Source organism: Cimex lectularius, unplaced genomic scaffold (genome assembly GCF_000648675.2).
Source record: "Cimex lectularius strain Harlan isolate CLEC.00 unplaced genomic scaffold, Clec_2.1 scaffold173, whole genome shotgun sequence".
NCBI lineage: Eukaryota > Metazoa > Arthropoda > Insecta > Hemiptera > Cimicidae > Cimex > Cimex lectularius.
The window spans coordinates 671,576-687,266 of NW_019392800.1; the positions used below are offsets into that span (position 1 = coordinate 671,576).

The following is a 15,691-nucleotide window of genomic DNA, read 5'->3' on the forward strand; positions in this document are numbered from 1 at the left end:
GAGAGAGAGAGAGAGTGTGTGTGTGTGTTCATTCGCCTTCCTATTTGAGAGATTTATACATCTCTTGCCTCATACCTGGTGCTTTCGTCCAGGGTTTGCGTTTATCTTCTTCAAGCCAGTTTTCCAATTCCATCCTAAGCACCTACTCCGGCATACGCCTTTAGTTCCTTTATAGCTGACTGATTATTTCAGTTTACATATGTAACCTCTCATGTTTTTCTTTATTAAAACCTGTGTACAGTATGTATGGACCTCAGCTTGGAAAATTGTTTGGATTAGTCCAAGGGCTTTGCCTAGGGTATTCGGCTCTTTTACACCTACAACTACTTCCCGATCTTTCATCAATCTGTGAACCCTACGGCACCTTCCTGAAACTTGGGGCTTTTTATACATATGACAATAATAATGAAGTAACCCTTTTCTTGAATTATAAAACTACCTGGCTTTTATATATTTATTACAATCTGTATCTTATTTACGTAATGTAATGAGCTGGATTTACAATATTGGTTTAATTAACGATAATGGTTGTTCTCCCAACTATACGCGAGGACTAACCCTCGTTTAGTAGGCCATCTCATCTTGTCGTACAGGGTTTTTTTTCTATTGGATAAGGATTGTGTAACTTGATCGGGGTGAAAGGGAGCGTGTACTTTGGAAATTGGTACGGATTAGCGGTGCCCCACAGATCTAGTCCGTACGTCCAGATTGGTTTTAGTATTATCTTGTAAATTGTCTGTTTATTTTCCGTTGAAAAGTTAGATTTGCGTGACAGTAGTCTGTAGCATCGTCCGAAACGTTGGTTCCGTGCCTGTTGTTTTAGTCATGTGTGTTAGTTCCAGGTTAATCTTGAGTCTAGACGGAATCCGAGGAGGCCTACAAAGTCTGCTTTTGGGATGGGAGTATTATTGAGGAATATGAGAGCTTTTGCTTCGAAGGGTGAATGATATATGGGTGCTTTTGATTTCATTTAGCTTTATACGCCAGTGTTTTCTCCATTCGACTATTTGCAGGACATGTGCCTGGAGCTCCTTCGAAGCAATTGTGGGATCGTGATCAAAGGATAGCTGAGTCGTCAGCAAAGTATGCAAGGATGGAGGGTGAAGTTGGGATATCTGCGGGGGTAAAGGACCACAATTAGACATGTGTTGCTGCCATAATGCAAGAATTTAGTTATTCTTTGTGTTGACTATTGGACCATGCGGAGTGAGATAATCAACAGTTGAAATAATTGGAAGGTTGGCCATTAGAGAAATGAGGATGCCCATCGCTTTTTATTCGACGAAATTGGATATGTCCGTTTAATTTATTTTTTGAAGTTGAAGTATAACTTAGTCTTCACCGACCAGTTTGGACTGTCGATCCTCGCTGGGTTTATACACGCGTTTCGGCATTTCGCCATAATCATTTCAGATCGGACAGACACTACTAACAGATATAACGTAAGGGCATCTGGCATAAACACTACACACGATGGGTATATTTAATGATGATTTAATTTTTAAGGTTGTGAAGTGAGGAGGAAAAAACTGCTACCTATATTATCTTCCAATGCGAAGTAACCAGGGAGCAAGGAGACCAGAAAAAAGTATTGCAAGAGTTAACAGTCAATGACCTACTTTTTAAAGCAACCTTAAGCCCAGAAATATAATTTGGACTAACAAGAACAAACAAAGCCTCCTCATTTCAGAATGTGTGTATACAAAGCAAAGGACGAATGGACGAATTGCCAGACAGAATACTCAAGGTTAAAGCCTCGTCAAAACGGGCAAACACATACTACAGTTACCCAAGGTAAAACCCAGAGTTGTAGGACTGTATACCGGTAACTAACATACGTAAACAAAATGAGAATACCTAAACATAATCATTCGAAATTGCATGCATTTAGTTAATTACGCATATTTCCACATAAAATATGTCCTGATTCTTGTTGGAACAATGGCATATAGGTAGATTTGCGTAATTCCCCATTCTTCTCACAATGTAACTCGACTATTTGGCTAGGTATTGTTCTAGGCCAGATAGAGAGAGAAAAAAATGTTTGTTTGTTCGTTCCACGGTTCGTACGTAACCGTGCTTTGAAGGTGATGCAATGAGGAGGAAGAAACTGTCAATATTATCATCGAATGCGAAGCAATAGCCCGATAGAAAATAAACCTAGGGTACTAAGAAGACTTGTGAAAAAGTATTACAGGAGTTAACAGTCAATGACCTTCTTCTTGAATAAAGGATCTAATCAATTGAACTAAACTAAAAACGAAGCTAAGTTGCAATAAGCCAGAACGGTTGTAGCTGTTGGGGAATATCAAACCGTTTCTTAGTACCATCTAATCATTATATCAATTTCTCAGGTAAAACCATAAATCCATAGAATTGAGGCAATTTCTCCATGTTGCCCCGAATGTTGGCTGTTACTGCCTATGTTACCATCTTCCCCTACCGATTGTGATATGCCGAGACGCCTCTGACCGATCAACAGCGAAAATAGGCAAACCAAAATGATCGATAACGCCCAAATTACAGGTTCATCACCGACTACACAGAGAAATAGAAACGCTCTCTTAAATTTTTGCTGGTTCTGGAGGTCAATGAATACGGCACCTTGCTATCGAGATCTTAATTTTCTGTGAATCATTCGAAATTGCCTGCAGTTAGTTAATTACGCATATTTCTACATAAAATATGTCCTGATTCTTGTTGGAACAATGGCATATAGGTAGATTTCCGTAATTCCCCATCCTTCTCACAATGTAACTCGACTATTTGGCTAGGTATTGTTCTAGGCCAGATAGAGAGAGAAAAAAATGTTTGTTTGTTCGTTCCATTGTGGGAAAAAAAGGGGAAGGAATTCTCGGTTTAGGTGGTGGCGTTGGAGAGCCAGCCGAGTAGGTGGGAGTCCGTTGTTTCTACACAGTCATGCTCCGTGTCCGGAATCGTCTATTTCCCCCCCCCCTTTTCACTTTTATTCTCGACGGTGTTTAGTGAACTTTTTATTTCACCCCTCGTCCTTTCAGCGGCGATGACTCTCTTCATCTGTCTCTGTTTTTTTTTATTTCGGATCGCCACCCGGGCGGATGCCGTTGGCTGAAACAATGTCAATCAAATGAGCCGTTTGTTTTCACAAGACGGGCTTCGGGCGCCGGAAAGAAACTTTTAAAACTTCGCCATCTTCAGAAGCCTTTATAGAGGATAAAACGAACTCGGAGTAACATTTTCACTCCGGAGAGGATTTTGGAAGTGGTAGTGTTATGGTTTGGGCAGGCATCTCTACGGAAGTTAGCGCAAACTTGATCCTAATCGAGGGTTCCCCAACAAACACGCGTTACATTGAAGTTCTTTCTTATAATTATTATATTAGATATTATTATTACTAATTGGCGACGGTTTTATTTTTATGCGTGACAATGGCCCCCCACTAGCTAGGATCGTCGGTGACAACTTGGAACGGGCTTCGATTTGTTGTAGCATGTAGTCCCGGCTTAAACCGTATCAACGTGGGGGGACGTGTTGTCAAAGAGGGTAAAAAATCGCCCAGTGATGCCAGAGAATTTGCTGTTATGAACAATGATGCTGTTGGAGGATTATGAAAATATTTCACGTCGAATGCAAGTGGTGATCAACGCAGGAGGAAATACTCCATATTGAATTGTACATTTTCTTAATTGTTTATATAGCAACAAGACCATACTTGTTTTTGTTTTTTGAAAAAACGAACCCCTCCTCCCGAATATGCGACACCTAGTTCCCCCCGGACCCTCTTAGAAGTACCTAGCCCCCCTAAGTAGCTGATAATTTGCATAAGTCACACATTTGTCAGGGCGAAGGAACGTTTATTCATAACCCCGACGAGGCCATGAATTAAACAGTGCTCCTGCCGTAAGATTTATATTGGACGGACTCGTCTCACTTTTATGAATACCAAATCAGTGTCGAATCACTCAAACCCTTCCCAAGTCGCTTTGTCGAAGGGGTGACGTTTTCCCGTTAATGTTTCCAGTCGATTCAAGCCCCGAATTTCCTCTCTGTTTATATTTACTGGGAGCATGCGCTCGTCGTATCGCATTTCCGCAGCTTCGGATTTCTTCAAAGGGGTATCGGTTTCATCCCAAGCGCCCTGCCCACTTAGTGGGACACGTAGCACTTAAAATTCCCGATTGTTGACTGAGTCTACAAATATCAATCCTGACCTTTCACGCGAAAACGAAATCCGACTCGATTAAATTGGCTCTCTATTTATTCGCGATCCTCGTTTTATGTCACTGCTGACCCAGATAAACTTTTTCTAACTAAAACGTAATAAAATTGCTTCCATGACTATTTTTTTTTACTCTCTAATTAACCTCTCTGTAATTCGAGTGTAGGTTTGTTCTATAAAAGGTTGGAACTTTAATAGTAACACGTGTAGTTTTACAAAAGACTGATTAAGCTCGTTCAAGTTTAAAATCAAGCCCAACACTACCAAGAGAATTAAATTACTTTGTCGTCATTTCATTGATCTAAACTCGATTTAATCTATGTTTCGTCGATCGATTTTTAATCGAAATTGTTCGTGTCAACTTTGACATAAAATTGATACCTTTTTTCAATTATCACAAGGTATGCCTCGGTAGTAATCTTTATTGCCGGAATAGGGAAAGGATATAAAAATTCTATTTAAATTTACAATTTTAAATTTTGAGTCCAGGAAGTTTTATTTTCACATTTATCACCTAACGTAAAAGTGTAACGTACATCATGGCTTTACAAAAAAAGTAAATAAATAGGAAAAACAAGACAGGTAAGATTTTCACAAAAATAAGTATTTACAAAAATAATAATGAATAATACAAACGTTGTCTTGGGGTCTTAGATCGTTGTTCGGTACTTCAGGGCTATAGGAATTTTTAAAGGTAGGGGGGGTATTCACGATCTTTGTGTTAACTCTGTTAGGTCGTGTTAGATCGAGAAAAAAGATGACGTAGACTTGTAAAAATCGGCTCGTTAACATTGCTCGATCTAACAGGGAAGGGCCAATGTTAGATGTTAAGTCGAAGATGTAGTCACATTGCTAGCCGTTAGGGCGTAGGTTACCAACATGGCAGCCATGTATTTAACAGCTGTTTTTTGTTTACACGTATTTTTATTCTTAAATACGCAATAATTAAATCAGACCAATACATTTCTTTTGTTAATTTCTGACCTATAGTTATACATCTTTATTCATAGTAGATACATCCCCTATCCTATAAAGTTGTAGCATGTTAGACGTTAGGATACAGGTTAGGTATGTCGGCACAAATTGGAGCGTTTCGTCTGTTACTTTTCGAGTGCATAGATAGCATTTTGAAAGAAAGAGTTGATCAATTTTCCTTTTTTATTAACTTCCGGCATCTTGCAATTAATACAAAAGAAAACCAAACAAGTCTTCAAGGACTGTTATAGCTTTATTTTTGGTTCTACCAATCACCACGCGCAGCATTGCGGAAAAAGTAACGTTTAACATGCTAAGAAAAGAAGGGAGCATTCATGATCTTACTGGACATTTCTCTATTCCAGTTAACTCGAGTTAACACATTACAATTATCGTGAATACCCCTAATATTTATATTAAACATACAAGTACACAGTTATCAATACCAATGTAAGAAACTGAAAGTTAAAGATTAAATTTTTTTATTTGAAACACCTCTTTTCACCCTTTAAGTGAAAATAGACAGGTATTGTTTATCAATCAAGATAACTGCCATATGTTGTAGTGTCCTGAGGAAGGCCAAATATAGGCCGAAAGCCTGGCATAATACAGTAGAAATTCATTTATCCGGACTTGAAGGGACCAGGACTTGTCCGGATGATCGAAAGTCTGGATAATCCGAAAACTTTTTATTAGTATCGTATCATAAAAAAGGAAAAAAACACATACGAAAGTGAACAATTTTATTTATATATGAAGTTACATTTAAGTAATAGATAGTTTTTATTGATTTTATTTTTGTTTAAGTCCGGACACGCGTTTATCGAAAAATTTATACGAAAAAAATACCTAACAAAAATATACGTAATAAAAAAAACCCTTTTCGATGGAAGCCAATATACAAACAACACGACACAACAATTTCTACTCTTTTAAAAAAGGATACACTTTTTTTTAAATTTTATTTATTTAATTTAAAAAAAAAATTGTTTTGTAAACAAAAACGTGACTTCGGCCTCTTTGATCGTGGGGCTAGTGGAAGGGCGACATTTCTCTATTCGAGTTAGCACGACTTAACCTCTTACAAACATCGTGAATACCCCTAGTGTTTGTGTTGTGTTTATGTTAATTTATTGGAATGATTGCAATTACAATGAAAGGAAGGGGTTGTTTAACCCCGCCCCGAAGAATATTGAGTACTCTTGGCTGAGGGTGTGACGTCTTATAACGGTAAAACTAAGTTATTAGCGAGAATGGAGTGGGTTCATCCCGCCCCGAGGAATATGGAGTACTCTGAGGTAGTGAAAATTCTATGTTTGTATCGGGTGTTGTTTTATGTTAATTTATTGAGATGAATGTAATTTATTAGCGTGAAAGGAAGGTGTTGTTTAACCGCTTTCCATGGAATATCGAGTACTCTGGGGAGAAGGAATGTGACCAGACCTATGTGTTTGTGTCTGGTCTTCGTTTATGTTAATTTATTAGAACGAATGTAATTTATTAGCGTGAAAAGAAGGGGTTGCTTAACTTCGCCCCAAGGATTATTGATTACTCTGGAGATGTGAATGTGACCAGAGTTCTATGATTGTATAGGGTGGTGATGTTTAAATACGTATTGTATGTTTTGTCTCTAGTCTCTAGTTTACAACCTGAGGGACGAATGAGAGGCGACTATTTTATGATATCGACTTAGTTTTCATATAAAATCCGAGAGAAAATAACATATGGAGACGCTTAAATGGCTGCAGATTGAAAAGTACGCGTGAAAGACCAGGAAAAACAAACACATAGTCGGCCGGCGATGACTTCAGCTCTTGGTCGGCCTATAAATAAATAAATACATATATCTGGGAATAACCAATGATGACGTGACGAGAGGTGGGGACGAGAACAACGACAGGGATGAATCAAGAAGGTTATAAAAAAGTTAAGACGAGTTAAGTTGAAGTGTTAATCTGAAAGTTTAAAAAGAGTAGTCACGCTTTTTCTTCCAAAGCCAACAAATTGGGGGCCGCTCTAAAGAAAAACATTTTGCTGACTGAGTATCCAGTGAAGATGAACGACGCCTTCGAATTAGATGTATATACCGCGGAACACCTCAGAGTGCTTCTCCGACAACGTGGCCTAACCATTACCGGTAAGAGATCAAGTTTAATTCAACGAATAATTAAGGTTTTTTATTTCAACTAAAAAACCTTAATTAATTGTAATATATTAATTGGTCAAGCGGACCACGAAATTAGTGAATTTAATTAAACGTTTAAAATTAAATTTTAAAAAAAGAACGAAATGCAGGAAACATGACACGTGTTAATGATGTGTCCGATTTTCATTACTTCGACTCAGAACGTAATCAAAATAATAACCCCCCGAATGTGACAAAACCAGAAAAAAAAACGACTTCATAACATTTCGAGACATCGAGGATTCGGTGAAACCCTTTGCTGGTCAAGACACGGTCTTGGATTACCGAATATGAAGAAATTGCGGAAATATGTAATTTAACCTATCGACAAAAACTTGTTGGCTAAACGTATGTTGATGGGTTCAGCGAAACTTTTTGTTAGGAGGGGTGTGGTACCGATTGGAAAAGACTAAAAAATTCACTATTAAAAGAATTTTCACCGGAATTTAATTCGAAAGCCGTACACCAGAAGTTGGCCCAGACGAAACCCGGACCTAACGAAACTTTATTAGAATATTGCTATAAAATGCTGGACATTTCTAATTCTCTTTCTAGAGAATATACCAGACAAACCGGAAAATAAATCTATTTTGTTTAGAGCCATAGATGGTAAAGATTTTCGTCAAAAACTAAAAATGTACGAAAATATGAAGAAGCTCAAAAAACCCAATTTATTTGGAAAGACGCAACACAGGGAAATGCCAAGTAAACCAGTCCAGCCGTATTCAACTAAACGTTGTTTTAATTGCAGGGAATTTAATCACGAATCAGCGAATTGCCATTTTCATGAAAAAGGACCAAAATGCTTCAGATGTGGCAAATTTGGGCATAAAAAGCAAAGAATGCAACTTTCCTGATAAGAACGACAAAATGGTCAATTTTGAGACGACCACTGAAATCAGCCATATTGGTTTCCATAGTTACCAACCCAGGACTAGCTTTTTGCCGCGCAAACCCGAGTCGCGTAGTTTCACCCCTCCTTCGACTGCACTGGACAACGACGGAAAGTCTATTCCGACGACGGATCAACTTCAAACAAGCCATGCCGACAATTTAAAAGTATCGACTCGCCTTCCATCAAATCCTGTTCTCACTCCAGTTAAAATTCAAAATATCGTGTTCACGGGCTTTTTGGATTGTGGTGCTGATCTTAATTTAATTCGTCAATCTTGTTTTCGACTGCTAAAAATCGATTCTTTAAACGGAAAAATTTTATTTACAGGTATTGGAAAGCACGAATTTTCTACTAAAGGATGGTTTTCAGAAAGTGCTATTATCGCCAATGATAATTATGATTTAGAATTTCATTGACGACGAGTTTATCGATCATGATATTATTTTATCTAGATTATTTATTCACCATGTAGAAATACTTTTACGAAATTCTCAAATAATTTCCGTAAAACGCACACCTTTTTTACCGAAAATCTTTTAAATAAATCAGTGTGATATACATGATATAGATGATGTTGGTTTACCAGATCCACCGATTCCGTAACCCAATTGAAGACTAATTACCAACCCAGCATTGACGAAATTTTCAAATGTGAAACTTAAAATTTGCTTGTCTGATGATGTACCAAATCGACAGTCTCCTCGACGACTGGCATCGGCGGAGAAGAAAATCGTAGACAGCCAGTTAGAAGAATGGATACAGGATGGTATACAACCTTCACAGTAGGAATACGCCTGCCTGGTAGTAGTCGTTAAAATAGTTAAGACGAGTTAAGTCGAAGTGTTAATGTGAAAATAAAAATAAGTTCACTAATTTCGTGGTCCGCTTGACCAACATTACAATTAATTAAGGATTTTAGTTGAGATGAAAAAAAGTTAATGGCACGAGCGGGATTCGAACCCACGATCTTCGGCTAGATACGCCGCTGCTCTACCACTTGAGCTATCGTGACCTCGATCCACTCGGACACAAAATGGCAAAAAGGAGGGAAAACTCATAAGGTGGGGTTGAGTTGGGAAGTTTGTGTCCGAGTGGATCGAGGTCACGATAGCTCAAGTGGTAGAGCAGCGGCGTATCTAGCCGAAGATCGTGGGTTCGAATCCCGCTTGTGCCATTAACTTTTTTTCATCTCAACTATAATCCTTAATTAATTGTAATAAAAATAAGTTTAAAAAGAGTAGTCACAGTGTTTTCTTCCAAAGCTTGCATATATATATTTATTAAGTTACTTTTTGAGATGTGCGAGATGGTGAACCTGTACGTTGGTCTTCTTCGATTTACTGGCCAGTATAGGCTCGCTGTCACTAATGTAATTAATACACACAAAGGAAACACAGAAAACGGCAAGAATTCGATACTGGTGGTCGAAAACAACGAGAATAGACGGACCAAAATGGTCAGGAATGTAAATTCCAGATTTATTACCCCTTAGATCCCTAAGAAAAAACTTCGGGACAAAATTGTAGATAGTGAAGGGTAGGAACAAACTGATACACTTTTTGCCGATACATGGGCACAACGAATCACTGCGAAAGAAGCTGAAAATCAAACATAAAGTAAGCCCAAAGGTAATTTTAATCTTTAAGAGTGGACCGCTCCCTCATCCAATTTTTATCTGATTGTGAATACACTAGACACGCAATTAGTGTAAAATTGAATACGTATGAGAAAGGAGGAGGCTCAGTAAATAACGACGGATTTTAGGGGGAGAGGAAATTCTCGTTGGAGGACCTTCTAATGAAGGGGTCGCGTGGACGTCCAGGCAGGCGTACCTTCGGGGGCCGCCCCCTACTAAGTTCCTAGCAAGTACCTCTAGCCGAATTAATACCCGCTCCGGTCGTCCGATCAATAAAAGATAACAACTTCCATTTGACTTCAATGTTCCTGGGAGAGGGGTGATCAATTCGCCCCAGCATTTGAGGTAATTTCAATTCACTTATACTGATATGATTTTGCTCAGGGCGTCTGGGGATAATGTTGACGTGACTTGAGAGGTTTTAGCAATTACGTAACATTTTATTTGTTTCAATCTTCATTTGTCTTCTTGGCCATCTTGCTCCATTGAAAGTTGCCTCTTTCGTTTTCTACCAATAACTTTTCCTAAAAAAGAAATTGTAAATGACTTGTACGTACAGTACACACTTTTATTTAAAATTTTGTTTATTGTTGGTTGTATGGGGCATGAAAATTCCGAAACCTGTTTATATCATGGAATATGAGCAAATAAAAAAAACTGATTTCTCTTACAACCAGGTAAAGTCGATTCGACTGCCCTCAAAAATCACTCTATTCTCCATCCTGCCCTACCAAAAGCTATGATTTTCGATTTATTTTAATTTATTGAGTGGTTATGAAAGCAGTAATTAAAAAATTTTAATAAGTATCAATGCTCATTTGCAAAGCGGATAGATCAATTTAAACGTCGCTTCGGAAGGAAAACAACAAGAGGCTAAGGATGCAACCCTGCCCTGCGCCAAGTTTAGATGGTGTGAAAAGGACGGCTAGACAATTGTAGACGAGAAGCGCCAAGGTTTTTGCAGGCTTCAGAAGAAGCGTTTGATCGACTATGTCAAATGCCGACAAAGAACGCATTTTTTCTCCTTTTGATCTCCAAGTTGATAATATTCATGGGCTAGAAGACACGATCAACAGTCGAGTTGTATATTTTTGGACAAAATCTTCCATGAGGGATGTCACACTGTGAAGATGTTGGGGTCGGTAGGGACGCCCTTCTTGAACAGGGGGAAAATGGTCGTCTTTCCAAAAGAGGGTCGAATCTCTCTTTGAGCAGAAATGCACTGAGCTGAAGTTCATACGCTTATTCTGTCTGACCCGGGGCTTTTTTTTAAATCAAGTTTGATAAAACATAGGTTCCTCGAAAAAGGACCTTCTGGTTCCTCTACGAGACAAGAGAAATGGGGTTAAGAAGATAGAAAAATAACCGAGAGTATTTTATAAATTGAATTCATTAAATTAATTTTATAAGGTCTCTTTTCTTTCTTAAACAAATCTCAAATTTAACAATAAAAATGTTTTTCCCTTGTAGATAGACATAAATTGTCTGACTGTTTTTGTTTTGTATATATGCTTGAAAATGTATACTCTTCTTCTAAATAAAGTGCTTTTCTCATTTAACTCGACACTTAAATACCAACATCTCTGAGTGTCTGCATGGGGGTTAATTTTTCTTATATATTTATACGAGGGTATTTCAACTACGGGATTATACGAACGTTCGGAGCGCCGGTTTTTTTTTTGTCCATTTTTAAGTATGTCGGATTCCAACTCAGGGCAGCTGGTTTCGAACCCGGGACACTACGAGGTTATTCGAACGTTCGGAGTGCCGGTTTTTTTTTTCCCACGGCCGCTGGATTCGAACCCGGGACCTTTACCTTACAGTGATGAGCGTCGTGTCAACGCCTTAACCGTTGAGGCCACCGATCCCACCTATTATTATATTAACACATTTTACAAAATCCTACTTGCTAATACAAATAGCTGTGTATCTAGAAAATCGAAAATTTCCATTCTTGGTTTATGCCTGGACAAATCGTTTCCCGTTTTTTTTTTTTTAATATTTTAAATCTGGAATGTTTATTTTTGGAAATGTTCGCCCATTTTTTTCATAAAAAAATATTTCATTGAGACGATTTTGTTGCAGTATCGAGGCTAATGGGTTCGGGAGGCGGAGGAACGGTGAACATGGGCAACATGACCGCTCTGAGCCAGTGTTCCGTCGTCGGTGATTCTAAACCAATGCAGTTTCCACTGACACAAAGGAGAAAAAGGCGAGTCCTCTTCACACAAGCACAGGTAATCCAAATATTTGAGACGACCCCTTTCCGCGAAACGGAGGGGGCTTTCGGCCAGCAAATACAGATCAATACAGCTACCGTTTCCCGTTTAATTTCATTTACCAATTCCCACGTGCGATCGCCGTTTTCGATTTCCACGGCGTACTCGAATCTCCTGGAAACAAAGAAATAAGAAAACTGTTTTTCCAGGTGTACGAGTTGGAAAGGAGATTCAAACAACAGAAATACCTTTCTGCCCCCGAGCGGGAGCACCTGGCGAGCCTGATACACCTCACCCCCACACAGGTAAGCTGCTCTCGTCCCCCAGTACTCGGAGCTAGTTATTAAGAAAATCGGACGTCCGTCCCCCTCTTGGGGGATTAAACCCTAAATACGATCCCGTCCGTGTTATTAATTTCGACACATGCACACAGTTTGCCGTAATCAATAACATGTAAAGCGTTTAATTGACGTTTTAGCTCAGGGCCCTTTCTAGGGGTGACTCGATGATGAATACAACGCCCTCACGGATTAAGGACCCGTCTCGTTTAATTTATATAGTTGTCGCCACAAAACGAAATATTTAACACAATCCTGATGACTGTTCGCATTTATAAAACAAAATTTTCTTCACAACTTTCGACATGAAATACTTGATACGTAAAAACCTACTTATTTTATTTATTTAGAGATCGTGAGATGCGGTCTGGTGTGATGTAGGTTTCAGAAAAACATTCTCTTTATCGTGCCAACGTTTCGATCTTTATTGATATCATAACCAGATCGTAAATCCCAGGCCCTGAAGATGATCTCAATAAAGATCAAAACGTTGGGACGATAAAGAAAATGTTTTTCTAAAACCTACGTCACACCAGACCGCATCTCACGATCTCCGAATAATCATTGACTAACGGTCACTAAACACCACACACACTGCTCATAGAGTACATTCATACATCATTTCTCGCAATCCACCGACAATTCCAGCTCTTGTAATTTACAATAAATTACCGGCAATCCGTCCAGCCGCAGAGGTTAGGCTCCAATGGCTGTGAACAAAGTCATTTCGGCCCCAAACGCAACCAGTTCCTAAATCCAAACGACTCACGCTCTCTCATTCTTAAGTACATTTTTTCTCATTTACATACCATTCACTCAGTTAGAGTGGTGGAATACTCAACAATCATCCATCACCGATTTCTTCTATTATAAACTAACCTAATGATGATAGGGTACTCAGTATTACGCAATCGACCCTTCCACAATGCACATTCACGCTAATAAATACATTCATTTTCAACACATGTTAGGGAGACAAAACTGTAAGTGTTAAATACGGTAAACAACCCTTTATCCTTCAAGAATCAGAACAAGGAGCCGGATAATCGCTGTCGTGCTCGAGCACAGTATTCTCTGGTAGCATTCCCACGTGCTCTATATATGCAGCTAAGGAATCGCACCCTTCAATCTGGTGGGACACATCGAGCAACCTTTTTCTGCAGTCGGACACATGAGTGGGCTTTGGCCCAAAAGTGCCGTTTCTCATTTACATACCATCTACTCAGTTAGGGTGGTGGAATACACAAAATCCATCCATCACCGATTTGAAGTACAGTAGCTGTTTATACATGTATCCGTGTGTCAACCTCGCATGGCCTACCCTTAATCGTGTAAATAACTAATACGTTAAATATTCTGCCTATTGTCAGTTTTAACTTTTGATCGCTATTGAATTTCAAAAGTTTAGCTTTTTTAAACAAACAATGCAGTAGAAAAGTCATATTCTGCCTTTCTTCGCTGTTTCTGTCTGACAAGTTTTTTTTGCCGATTTCCAAGCTTCTCTGATCAGTTTGTAAGAGGAAATTCAACTGCTGAATGCTAAGAAAATTCTGTTATATTACAATTAATTAAGGTTTTTAGTTGAGATAAAAAAGTCACTGGCACGAGCGGGATTCGAACCCAAGATCTTCGGCTAGATACGCCGCTGCTCTACCACTTGAGCTATCGTGACCTCGATCCACTCGGACACCAACTTCCCATCTCAACCGCACCTTTTGAGTTTTCCCTCCTTCTGTTATATGTTTATATAATATATATTCTAATTAAAAAAACAGACTAAAATGATTGGTAACAAGCAATCTGCATGTCCACAATCAATTTTTGGAAAACGTGACATAATTATTTGGAGATCGTGAGATGCGGTCTGGTGTGATGTAGGTTTCAGAAAAACATTCTCTTTATCGTGCCAACGTTTCGATCTCAATAAAGATCGAAACGTTGGCACGATAAAAAAAAATGTTTTTCTAAAACCTACGTCACACCAGACCGCATCTCACTATCTCCAATAAATCATTGGCTAACGGTCACTGAACACCTCACAAAAATGTGACATATCTTCAAAATTTATGTGACAGTTGAGGAGAAAAGACAGTAGTGCAAATAAGACTCAGCCGATATGATCATTTGTAAACGCTTGGCCAAATGTCACGAATTTATATTTGTACCGATTAAAGTCGGATTAGACGCTTTGAAGGAATAATTGCATATCTGTCAACCGGGTGGAAAAGGGGCCACGTGCCGCCGCCCGCCGGTAGCTTCGATAATATAACTATACATTTATGAGTATAATTAAACACTATTGGATATGTATGGGAGGGTAAAAGATTTCATTACCCGTTGTTTGTGCTGAGGCTAGTGTTTACCTTTCTCCGCCTCTCTCAATATTTGCTTCAAGAGCAGCATCTACCAAATTACATCCCTCTCCCTGAGTAGGGCCAATTTTAGGGCCGGGCGTTTATTGCGTTCCTCTGTTTATTTTTATGAACTCTCTTTCTCAATCTCTCTTTCTCTTTCTCTTACTCGCGAAAGACTCCCCCTTTTCTCAGGAGGGATGGAACGTCAAACTAGGGGTAAATTTGAGTAATGAAATATAAACCGTGACCCCGAACCGCCCCCATCGTGTTTAACGCCAATGAATAACTCTTTAAGCCGAGATTAATATCTGATTAGCTTCAGGACAAACAAAGCTTACGCCTCCTCTTTCCGCAAACATAAGGAACCCTCGACCAGTACACATCCCATCAACAAAGAACAATCACTGCTTCACCCGACAATTTGTTACAGCGCCTTAATATAACAATACCAAATTAACAGTCATAACATTTCTTTAATAACGAATAGCTTAGCAGACATCCTTGAAATCGTCTTCAGTATGCTACCAGGCAGCTCTTTTACTGAGAAAGAGTCCACAATAATAGGTCAATAAGTAAGCTTTTATCTCTTTGTTTTCTACTTCGAAACTTTCTACTTTGCTCGATACTATAGCTCGTATTTGTGTTAAGTCACTTTTGGAGAAAGCCTCCCTTTTGTTTTTCGCCCCTAAGAGAAAGTATATTGTTTATGCACAATACGAAGATAATTCAACCCCTGATCTACTGACAAACTATTGAAAACATCCCTCACTGTTTGGACCAGAACCGAAATCCACACAAACCTAAGTATGACAAAAGCGGAACCATTGGATAAATTCATGAGGTACAAAACAGTCGAAACTATTATTACTATCAACTAGGAAAACATAAATT

The 15,691-nt window shown here is 38.8% G+C and overlaps 1 protein-coding gene across 1 annotated transcript in view; it reads left to right on the top strand.

Moving 5' to 3' along the window:
- Positions 1–15,691, top strand: part of LOC106666673 (homeobox protein Nkx-2.1-like) — a 138,898-nt gene that overhangs the window by 83,067 nt on the left and 40,140 nt on the right. The window contains exons 2-3 of the mRNA XM_014394027.2: positions 11,975–12,126; positions 12,318–12,413. Of these exons, the coding sequence (XP_014249513.1) occupies positions 11,975–12,126; positions 12,318–12,413 (248 nt within the window). The remainder of the gene's footprint in view (positions 1–11,974; positions 12,127–12,317; positions 12,414–15,691) is intronic.